Here is a 12225-nt window from a genome sequence, read left to right on the forward strand (position 1 = left end):
CTTTCACTTTTCTGAACCACCATTTCTCAGCCAGAAAACCAAGACAGTGGCTCATAATTAGTCTCTGTCCCATTCTAGTCTTAATATTACACAGTTCCTAAGCATTATCCTATTACTTTCTAGGGAATAATCGACACCGGATCAATGTTTAAGCAACAAAGGAAAGAAAATACCTCTCGAGCTCTGTCAGCGGGCTCATAGTGGGGCTTAGGCTCCGGAGCGTGATAGCTTGGCTTGCTCCTTTCCTGTTGCGGTGGCTGCTGCTGCTGCGGGTGCGGCCTCCTGTGGTCATGCTGTAGAGACAGGAGATATGCTTGTTCTTGTTGCAACTGCCTCTGGAGCCTCTCTGCCTGCCGGTGCTCCTCCATCTCCCGCCATCGGCACTCCTTGGAGAGGGAGAGGAGAACACTAAATCTATGGGACACTGCAGAGCTCGCCTCTTCTCTGGATTCAGTCTCAACTTTTTACAAACAGAATGCCCTTTGTCCCCCTTGTTTGATAACAGAGCAAAATGACTGGGATTTTAAATAGCGTATTACCTGTGGAAAAATCTGACAGCTTGTTGCTAACCATAATATCACTGGACAGAGAGAGAATTCAATTAAAAGCTGGTTTCGGTGGTTTCAAAAGAAAGAATATACTAGACAAAAATCCTATGGCATGTGATTTTAACTTTCAGCCCTTAGCATTCTAGTTTGTTCACCGAATGCCAAGTTCTATTCAAAACCTTGCTATCTACCAAAGAGAACAGTTAACTCTTTAACAGGAAATAAGTAAATATATAGAAGCCACCTTGAAAAGTTGCCCAAAGTAGCATGACCACAGAGGACGTCTCCATTTGAGCCTGTCAGTCCACAGCACTAACCAAAATGGTCTGGTGATCACCACAGCTCTGCCCAAAGCTCAGGGGAGGGATAGATAAATAAGCCCTAATGCTACAAAACAAGACAGATACAGGGCGTTACCAGTAACATGGCCTGCTCCTGGAGCAGCTGCTGCTGAAGGATTTCCAAGTGCCGCTGCTCCTCTTCTAGCTGTCGCCTGATATACTCCTGTCACACAGAAATTACCCAGCAATCAATTTATCCAAAAGGAAAGCATCAGAACCACCTGAATGGAGCACCAAGAACCATTTGCCCCAATGGTCTTCAGTGGTGATTCGCTTAGTGATGAGTTTATTACAAAGTGTATGGCGAAGGATTTTCCCCAAGATCTTCAAATTGGCCAAGATCTAAAGAGTCTAACAAATGATGATATACACTCCATTGATATACACAAAGGTATCTGAAAATTTTTCTGTTAGAACACCACTGTTAAACACAAATGTGAGATTTCAAAGGACCATGATATTCCTCTTAAGGACAGAAGACTCCAGAGATATCAAGAGTTTAATTAGATAAACCAGAGGATTCACATTGCCCCAGATGGTTCTTATAGTCATTATTTATAAGTAGCATGGACTGCCAATTTTTAAAACCCCAAACCGAAACCTGTTTAATATTAAAAGAGAACAAACATGATTTGTGTTTCCTCTGATGACACAGAAGGTACAGAGAATGACTAATTTGAAAAGCCATGCATGGTCTGTAGACAACAGATGCAGGTGATTTCTCATAAATGAACAGGCCCAGGCTCTTCACGATGGGACTATGACAGAGAGAGAGAGAGAGAGAGAGAGTGAGTGTGTGTGTGTGTGTGTGTGTCTCTCTCTCTCTCTCTCTCTCTCTCTCTCGGGGGTAAGGGGGTACGGGTAGGGGAAGCCTATTTTCAAGGGAAGAGAACAAGTCTCTGCAACAATGAAAACAGGTAAACATACCCAAAATATGTAAAGAGGAGAAATCCAACCTTGAAGTTGCAGGCATATTTAAGGGGCTAGGACATCAAGAGACCCTTATCTAGGACCTCTCGAAAGCCCTCTGATTTTCTCAGTCTCCTCATTTGAGAAATGAATATCAAGAATATTTCTTGCAACTCTCAAGATTTTAGTGAGGCTTAAATAAGACTCAGTCATAAAACAACTTTGAAATACAAACGAGAAGTTTCCTCCCTTATCAACAGGGAAAAAAGCCAACTACTCCCTAAAGGGGAGGAGACTAAAGGATCTATGAGACATTGTATTCTGAAATTCAGATTATGTCTTTACAGTGTCTAATGCTGACTATGGCACATACTTTAAAATAAAAACAGTCATATATCTGGGCTGGAGAGAAGTTTTACTTCACCAACAATTCCGGTTGAGAGAATGGTGTATAACACAAATCATGACATACATATTTCCTTAGAAACCTTTATCTTACAAAATAAATTTTGCCCCAAAAAGCCAATCTGATTCCAACCTGGGTTCCAAGCCCCATGCCTATTAGTCTAAACCTCCATGGCACATGCTATGCCAAACACTGCCCTAGCTTGACATGTGGCCTTCCCCTGCAATGGCCGAGAAAGGAATCTGAATTCCAACCCATCTCTTCTTTGAACTAGACAGAACAGAACCATAACTTGGAAGATCAAATTAGCACAGTTGGGGTTTTTTGCCTTCAAAACACAAGGACAACCAGGAAATTCACATCTATCCAAATCACAAAAGTCCTAACATATAACAAGCACACAGAATACAATTATGTATGTACACAAACATGCACATGTAATGCAGAATTGACACCTTTCTCACAGCACTGTTAATAAGGGGGCTATTTTGCAAAAGAATAAGGAAAGTAGAATGAAACTCCTTTGATGCTATTTTTTTTTAAGAAGAGGTGAAGAGTATTGCTGTACACAAAAGCTAATGACTGCCATTAGAACATTAAAGATTAAGATTAAGATTAAGTTTAACTCTCATACCGTCAAATTGCAAGAATTATCCCTAGGACATTTACATTTTTTTTTAGGACATTTAATTTTTAAAAGCTCACTTTTATTCACCTTTGCAGTCCCCAGATAAAAATTACAATGTGGAAAAAACCCAAAACAACAACAACAAACCCCAAAACATACCACGGTCAACTGGCAAAGAATATCAGTTAGGTAACAAATAGAACATATCACTTAAATTCTTACGAAGAACTGGTAAACATGCAGAGAATCTGAAGCATATGATTAGTATCAAAGACACTGGTTGAATAATCAACTTTGGAAGTTAATACCATTGTTTGTAAGTATTTTAACTAGGAATTTCAAGTATTATTTAAATCAGTCCCCAATCATATCTTTTTTCCTTTACCCAAACCTTGTAACAAATAATGATCAATTCAAAAAGATGTGAGAGATGAGGAGGCTCTGAGGGGCTCACACGGATAACAAAAAGAGACACAAAAGCACAGTCCGGTTTTATTTGCACAGGTGTTCAGGGAACAGAAATTCAAAAAGACAACTATAGCTGGCATCAATAAAATGTTCTAAGTATTACCAAAACACAAATGATCTTTCTTGGCTAAACAAAACCACAATGTTAATAGTTTTTCTAATGCTACAGAGAAACACACTGCATTATATGCAAAAATGTTTATTACAATACTCAGCTATTGGATACTTCAAACATCTCTTGTGGTTGGTTTTTAATTTCACTGAAGAAAAGGCTAATTATCATCCAGATATTTAGCGTTCAAAGCATTTAAGCCAAACCCAAGAAGACATACTCAAAAAACTTTCGGGTATCACACTGTTTGGAGACCACTCAACTGCTTTCCAGGTTTCTAAATGGAAAGATTTATCCATCTTTTTTTTAAAGATGAGACTTAATTTATTGCTGTGCTTCCACCTGTGCTTCAGCATTCTGAAACCTCTGAAGTCCTGAATGTGTTTGTTGTGCGTGCGCAGACGTCTGTGTACTTTTTGCCCCAAATCCCCCAATTCTACTACGCAACAACCCTCAAAGATTCATGCATGTAACATTCTTTTATGAACTAACCTGTTCTCTTTCAACTCTCCTCTTTTCTTCTTCTGCCCGCCTCCTCTCTTCTTCTTCTTTCCGTCTTCTCTCCAGTTCCTCCAGACGCCTCTTCTCTTCTTGTTCCCTCCTTCGCTGCTCACGTTCTTGCTGCCTTCTAGCTTCCCGCTCTCTCCTTTGTTGCTAGGAGAGTGAAGATATGTAATCAGCAGGGATCTTCCCCCTACAGCTCATATGACAGTCTGCTGACCAGTTACAGGTAGGTGCTAACTGGCCAGTTATTTCCCTTGGCCCCTATGTACTAGCATCCTCATAAATACTGGTCAAAAGTCGTTTATTTCTGTGAATCTTTACACAGTTTGGTTCCATTTTGATATTCCCCGTTCTTCACTGTATTAGAGCAACCAAGGGACAGGAAATTCTTTATTCTTGCATACCACTAACAGAATTACACAGGGCCTAAGATGACAAGGGAATAAAGGAAAACAGAAGTAGAGCAAAGAAAGAGGAGAAATAATTAAAAAGAAGAAAAAGAAAGAAAGCATATATCAGGAAGAAGAGAAAGGGACATCAACAAGGATAAGAAATTATTACTAAGGACTGCTATGGCATCATGCATGCTTACTATGTGTCTTGTACTGTGCCAGGTGTCTAATATTCTTTACTCCATTTCCACTATCTAATGTAATTCTCATAACAAACCTAGGAAGTAGGTATTTCACTCCTACTTTACAAATGAGAAAAAAGGTTCAGAAGAATTAAGTGACTTGCTCAGTGTCACCCAGCAAGCAAGGCCCCAGATGGAAGGGCCACTCTGCCTCTAACACCTATAGTACTAACAAGACACAATCATGCATCCTACCAACAGGGAGAATGGTGCTACTAATCACCAGACTCACTCCAACAGCCTTTTCTAATTCAGGCTATCCTATAGAACCCCACAGAAGAGAACACTGGGACACACTGGGCACTTGTCTGGCTGCTTGTCTCATCTGGCCCCAGACATCTGCCAATAAAGCACTTCCACAGCATAAAGCATAAAATTAACCACTTCTTCTCACAAATATGAAAAACATTAGCCTCTAGCTGGCCATCCAACAGATTCTCTGGGATGATGAAAATGCTCTGCCTCAGTACTATTCAATAGAGTACCCAGCGGCCACACATTGCTATTGAGTACTTGAAATGTGACTAGTACAACTGGGGAACTTAGTTTTCAATTTTATTTCAATGAAGTTTAATTTAAGTTTAAATAGCCACATGTGGCTAGTGGCTACTGTGTTGGGCCACAAAGCTCTGAAGAATATACCGCCACCAAATTTCTTACGACACAGGAAGCTGATATTATTACCACAAACTTTAATGTGATACTGAGATTATTAAGAAAGAAAGTTTGGGTATAAAAGTAGGTATTTATTATAGTTTCAGTATTCCTCCTGGGTTCCCTCCCATTCCTGCCACAAACATTCATTCTGAAGGCAGATGCTTAAAATGATTTCCTGAGAAATGTACAGAAACGTCTTATGTGGGGAACCCCTGGACAGAGAGGATTATTTGGTACCTGGCCTCTCTCAGCTGAGTACTACATCATCATTACTCTCAATACAGTCCCGAATCAGCTTTTGGCTCACCTTCCTCTTATTTCATACATTTCTTTGTTTAATTTTTTTCCCCACACTGTCTGCACTTAGAATTCAATGCACAAAAATGCACCTATTTCCCATGGGTGGGGGTGGGGTCATAAAAAGAACCGAGTTCCTGTCTGTTTAGAAATTACAACTTAAATGGCCAAGGCATCTTTATGAAATTCAAACACCTACAATGCCCCATACAGTGCACTTGTCTGTCATTTGCTGGCTTAATGCCTTTGTACTTTTTTTTTAAATCTTAAAATAAGAGAAAAAGAGGACCCTATTCAAAATCAAATCTAGGGAGGACAACAGAGAGCAATGGCCTACGTGCCAAAGGACTTGGGAGCAAGGCTTTTTGTACAGAGGCCTTTCTCTACTGCAATGGTGCAGCTTGCAATCAGAGCACCAGGCCCCATGCACTGCCCTGCACCCCTGGGAGAAAGGTCTTTCTTTTTCAAAACTAGCTACCAGAAAATAAAACAAAGAAAACCATTTCCCCCAGCCCCAGGACTTCATGAGCAACAAAACACAGAAACTTGAGGTAAGAAATAGGAGAATCTCAACCAAGCAGTGTTCAAAGCAAATTAAGTTAGCTCTTCTATTTTATATCTTTTGCCTTCTCTATATGGGAGCAAAAAGAAGTGAGTGGTTTTTTGCCAGTAAATCACTTACAACAAATATACAGTAGCTAAGAACACAACCATTTTTCTAATGTTGGTAATAAAAATAATTATGTTTTGCCAATTGGGAAATAGGTTGCTTTGCTTTAAATGGAAATTATTTAATTCCTTCAGGTATTCCTGGCTTCTGAACTTTTCTGTTGAATACAAAGACATTCAAAACAAAAAGCCTCCTGATAAACCTAAAATGTTAAGAATCTCATTCAATCACTTTGAACGCTTGATATGGTATGTTTTCCTTGAAGAGGTTTACGTGGAAGTTCTGTGGAAGCCTCCATCCTGAGGAGTGACCATGGTTTCATGTACTCTATGATTTTTATGGAGAAACTCAGCACTGCTTAGTTCTGAGAACAATCATGGGCAAGACTGGCAACAATTAGGTTTACAAAAGAGAAATGACTTGCTAGAATACACTGGTTTACCAACCACCTGGCAGGCCAGGCAAGAAGGGACCCACCTCTGGATGAAAGAAAGAACCCACAATCACAACAAAGCTGGACAGAAAACTAATAGGGTATGTACACAATTTTCTTCCAAGTTGGTCAGACAAAAGGAAAACAGGAGAATGAAGTAAAGGGAAACAAGAAGAAAGGGAAGCAGTGCCTACACCCTTAAAACCTTAGCTTCTGAGAATTCAGGTTCCAAGTAAATCAAATTAATACAAACAGGTCAGAAAAAGCAAAAAACTTTATACATGGACACTGAATTTTACAACTTCTAGACAACAAAGAAGCCAAAATGGGTTAGAGGGGTCCTTTGAGAAGTTGTAGTCCTCCATGGAATCCTAGAAAAAGAACTGAAATGACTCAAGGAACAGGCGTTGTGGTCCTGACTCTGCTTCCCTGGTACAAGCCAAGTTCTCTCCCTGAGCCTATTTTCTGACTTGTCAGGACAGAGGTATGTGAGGTGGGGGTAGGAGGGAGAGAGACTATATCAGCAATCATGATGGTGTGGAGTGTGCAATTTTTTTAAGTTAAAAGTTAGTGTCTATGGTGAGAAAAAATTTTATAGAGGTCTCATAAGCAATGAACTTTAAGAGAATCATTCCTCTTCAGAAGACCTGGACTTTACCCTTCCTTGCCCACCACATCACCCTGGGGAGAGTGCCCTGACATAGCAAGATTACGAGAGAGAAGAAAAGAAGTAAAGAACTAAGATGATGGGGTGCCTGGGTGGCTCAGCGGGTTAAAGCCTCTGCCTTCAGCTCAGGTCATGATCTCAGGGTCCTAGGATCGAGCGCCGCATTGGGCTCTCTGCTTGGCGGGGAGCCTGCTTCCTCCTCTCTCTCTGCCTGCCTGTGATGCCTGTCTGTCAAATAAATAAAATCTTAAAAAAGAAAAAAAAAAGAACTAAGATGATGGGTCTCTACATCAGCAGTCTCTAAAAGTGAGCAAGACAATAAATGGAGGTCTAGGAAAAGAAAACAGTGAACTTTTATTTACTCTTATTTGTAGCTCACCCTTTTAAAATAGCTCTTTTTGCATGTTCTATAATATATATACTCAGTGCAAGAGTATATAAATAGATGTATCTCTATCAGATTTACGCCTTTGGTATCTTTTACTAATGGGATTGATATATGATTAAAGACCCTTCCAAGCCACTGCAATGTTCTAAGCAATGCCGCATGACCACAGAGACACAGACCCACAACAGCCTTAGAGATGTGCTTACTGCCATTTCCTTATATACCATGCAGACAAGTAAACATTCTATTTTCAGATATGATGTTGAAGTGCAGGTCCCCATTTAAACCCACGGTATCATGTAACAGAAAGAAAAGCCACAGGCTGCACTTGCTTTTTCCTCTTATTATTAAACTTTTTTTCTTTAATTTCAAAGCAAAGCCATCCCTAGCTCTGCTGACACTTTGGCTGTTATGCGCATGGACTCCTCCAGAGAGCCAGGAGGGGAAACAACTTCAATGGGAGTCCTGGTCTGGGAGAAACAACCAGCTGCCTGCCACTCAATGACCACACAGCTGGCAGCCAGACACAGTCTAGCATCCAACTCAAACCAGCCTCGAGATTCAAAATTTCCCATGTCTCCAGAGGAAACAAGGGGAAGCTGCGGCAGAGAAGCAGAGAACCTGGATCAGAGCTGGCTTTCCACGTGCCAGCCCTCTCACCTGGAGCCACTGCCTGCCCAATCCACTAAGTGAAAGTGTGATCTTAGGCCACCCATTCCCCCAGGACCCACTTGTCATCTCCCCTCTCCTCAGCTGTTGTCACCCCAAGTCTCAGGAAATGGCAGGGCTCCCAGTCCAGTAGGAAATCTAACTAAATGCTAACAACAGGCACACTTTAAGTAATCTTACAAATAGCTTTTTCCACTTTATCTACATTTTAAAATTTTTTAAAGATTTTATTTACTTGGGGGCAGGGCGAGAGAGTGCATGGAGGGGTGGGCAGAGGGAGAGAATCTCAAATGGGCTCCACGCTCACTCAGGGCTCAGTTTGACGAGCCTGAGATCACAACCTGAGCCAAAATCAAGAGTCAGATGCTTAACTGACTGAGCCACCTAGGCCTGCCTCACATTTTAAATTTTAAACTACTAAGTACTTTAAAAAGTCAAAAAGAATATAAGGCTTATATCAAAAATTAGGTTTTCCATTTCTCCTCACCCTCAATTCTTATTCCCAAGGTAGAACCACTTTCAATGCTTTTAGCTTTACCCATAGTATTTACAACCCGATTTTTAAATTAAGTTTATAAGAGCTATTTTTTTTTCCACTTTAGACATCATCTATTGATTTCTCCCAAAGAATATCCCTCATACGGCACCATCATATGCTCCTAATCCAGTCCTGTAACAATTTCTGTTAAATGAAAACCATATTCAAGCAAACTTGAGTTTACTGGGGAGCTATTAGTCGCCTTATTTTTGTTGCTGTTGTCTGTTTCACTCGCTTTTTTTTTTTTTAAGATTTTACTTATTTATTTGACAGACAGAGATCACAAGTAGGCAGAGAGGCAGGCAGAGAGAGGGGAGGAAGCAGGCTCCCCGCTGAGCCGAGAGGCCGATTCGGGGCTCGATCCCAGGACCCTGAGATCATGACCCGAGCCCAAGGCAGAGGCTCTATTTAACCCACTGAGCCACCCAGGCGCCCCATGTTTCACTGGCTTTCTATGGGTCCATCACAAAATCATCTCTAATGTCTTTTTTATTTTTTAAGATTTTATTTATTTATTTGTCAGAGAGAGAGAGCAAGTGCACGCGCGCACGCATACACAAGCAGGCAGAGTGGCAGGCAGAGGTGGAGAAGCAGGTTCCCTGCTGAGCAAGGAGCCTGATGTGGTACTCGATCCCAGGACCCTGGGATCATGACCTGAGCTGAAGGCAGCAGCTTAACCGACTGAACCACCCAGGCATCCCTGTAAAGTCTCTTATACCACCACAGACCTCCTTCCAATATGGTCAAAATTTCTTGTCTTAGAGACTGATTCTCATAGCTTCTCTTCCCCTCTGCCAACCAACACTGCTTGCTCTTTAGGAATCCTTTACTTGTTCACTAACTGACTCCTTCTCACCTCTCTCCTGTGCAGGATTCCATTTCCTAGAGCCCTTGTCACCTTCTTCCTCATTTGTGGGAACATATCCTCTAGTAGCTTCTTGAGGAGGAGTAAAGACAAGGCAAAAGGCTTTTAGGGACTTTGCAGGCCAGGCCAAAGAATTTTTACCCTCACAAAGTACATATAATTTTGGCCGAGACAAGTAATTTTCCCTCAGATTTCCACAAGTACAGCTATGTCACTTTCTAGTTTCTAACGGTATTCCTGGAGAATCTTGGACCATTTAGATGACTGATACTTAGTATAAGACCCATGCACACCCCTCTATACCTGCTCCCCACCACCATGACTTTCAGGATCCTCTTTTTATCCCAGACATTTTTAATGTCAAGACGATGTATGTGTGTTTCTTTTGTTTTTTTAAGATTTTATTTATTTATTTGACAGATAGATCACAAGTAGGCAGAGAGGGAGGCAGAAAGAGAGGGGGAAGCAGGCTGAGCTGAGAGCCTGATGCGGGGCTCGATCCCAGGACCCTGAGATCATGACCTGAGCCGAAGGCAGAGGCTTTAATCCACTGAGCCACCCAGGTGCCCCTGTATGTGTGTTTCTATGGGTCTTTTTTTGTTCATTGTGCTGGGTACTCAGTATATCTTTCAGCCCAGAATTTCTATTTCTTAGTTCTAGAAACTTTCCTTGAATTACTTTTGTGGTTCTCCCTATAGTAATTATTTCCTAGACCACCAAGTTAAAGCCCCTGGCTTGATTCTGTTTCTCTTCTGTTCCCCATAAACTTAACCCCCTCCCCCAACACACACAAACACATACACCCCCATACTTTGGGGAGTTTTAACTTATAAAAAAACTTCTCAAAAATTCTTATTTTCTGGGGGCGCCTGGGTGGCTCAGTGGGTTAAAGCCTCTGCCTTCGGCTCAGGTCATGATCCCAGGGTCCTGGGATCGAGCCTCCTCATCGGGCTTTCTGCTCAGCAGGGAGCCTGCTTCCCTCTCTCTCTCTCTGCCTGCCTCTCTGCCTGCTTGTGATCTGTCTGTCAAATAAATAAATAAATACAATCTTTAAAAAAAAAATTCTTATTTTCTGAACATTCTTATGAATATTGTATGTTCTTCTCATTCTAAGGATATTAAGATTCTGTACATGTGTGTACGTGTGAAATATTTAGTCTGTTCCCTACACTGTCTACGTCCTTCAAGGTCCTTCTTCCATTTGTCCTGGAATCTTTCATGTTAAAGATTTTTCTCAGTGCCCACAATCCTGGTTGCCCACTCACATGTAAGACAGTAAAAAGCCACCTATAAGGGCTCTGGAGAACACTTGGTAACTACTAAGCTTTAATGCAAGGTGATGTGAGGCAGTACGGTCATTTCATTGGGGCCTTATGTCCCTTGGGCTAGGAATCTCTGTAATCTTCTAAGCATCCTCCCAATCTCCTGCCTGAGTTGAGTAGGAGGTGCAAAAGAGAAGGTGGCATCTGTGATAAGGTGGTTGCCAGCACTATGGGAGCTAAGGTGAGAGTGCTTGTAGTACCTCTCTCTCCACATACTCAGTTGTGCCGGAGTTCTCTAATGTTCTGAGGCTCTGAGTTCACTTTTTCTAGGAAGTCGGTATCTGCTCCAGCTGAGGAGAAGGAACGCAGCAGTCTGGCTGCCTGGGGTAGGAGAATCTAACTGTCCATATATACATGTTTTCAGCCTCACCTGTTGCCTCTCATTTTTTACTCTCTTCCAGAATTTGCAGTATTAGCCTTCTTACAGTTTTCACTCTTCCATGCACTAATTTCCACAATTTGGTTTCCTTTCTTGTTCTCCTTGTCCTTATTGTTTATACCATTTTTGTTTGTTCAGTCACTTTACCAGGATTTCTCAATGGAAGTGAGATAAGTATCATGTTGTTTTTGTTCAAATGTTTTCCAAAGTCAATATAACTGTTATTATGTAATTATTCAATGTAATTATCACAATTAAAAATTATTAGAAGTTTAATTCAAAATGCACACCATAAAATAACAGTAAACAAACATCTTACAAACAAGAACAGGCTACAACTGATGCTCTCAATTGTCAAATGAAAACCTCCGAACAGCTTTTTCTTCTGTTTCCTATGAAAGTACCATACTCTTGGTTACTAGGTCAACACACAAAAAACCCCATAAACTCCTTGAGAGCAGGAATCATGTTTTGCTCATCTTTTTCACTCTGTCGTAGATATCATAATAAATACTTTTTTGAGCTGAACCTAACCCTCACACGGAACACATGGCAACCAAGAGAAAAACGACTGTCTTGGATGCCATTTAGCATTTAGAGTAATAAAAGACTAAAGAATCCATTCATATATCTATGTCCTAATAAGATCCAATCAAATCATAAAGCCATCTTTTTTTTTATTTTTTTTCATTTTTTTATAAACATATAATGTATTTTTAGCCCCAGGTGTACAGGTCTGTGAATCGTCAGGTTTACACACTTCACAGCACTCACCAGAGCACACACCCCT

At 41.0% G+C, this 12225-nt stretch overlaps 1 protein-coding gene across 32 annotated transcripts in view; it reads right to left on the reverse strand.

Moving 5' to 3' along the window:
- MAP4K4 (mitogen-activated protein kinase kinase kinase kinase 4) overlaps positions 1 to 12225 on the reverse strand; it is a 192504-nt gene that overhangs the window by 37171 nt on the left and 143108 nt on the right. For 18 of the 32 annotated variants that reach the window (XM_080814798.1, XM_080814780.1, XM_080814789.1 and 15 more), the window contains exons 13-15: positions 3905 to 4066; positions 966 to 1052; positions 174 to 386 (exon numbers count right to left, since the gene is read on the reverse strand). In XM_080814798.1, coding sequence (XP_080670924.1) covers positions 174 to 386; positions 966 to 1052; positions 3905 to 4066 — 462 coding nt within the window. The remainder of the gene's footprint in view (positions 1 to 173; positions 387 to 965; positions 1053 to 3904; positions 4067 to 12225) is intronic. The other 14 variants (XM_080814799.1, XM_080814791.1, XM_080814790.1 and 11 more) reach the window with 1 other exon arrangement.

Source organism: Martes martes, assembly GCF_963455335.1.
Source record: "Martes martes genome assembly, chromosome: 9".
Taxonomy (NCBI): Eukaryota; Metazoa; Chordata; class Mammalia; order Carnivora; family Mustelidae; genus Martes; species Martes martes.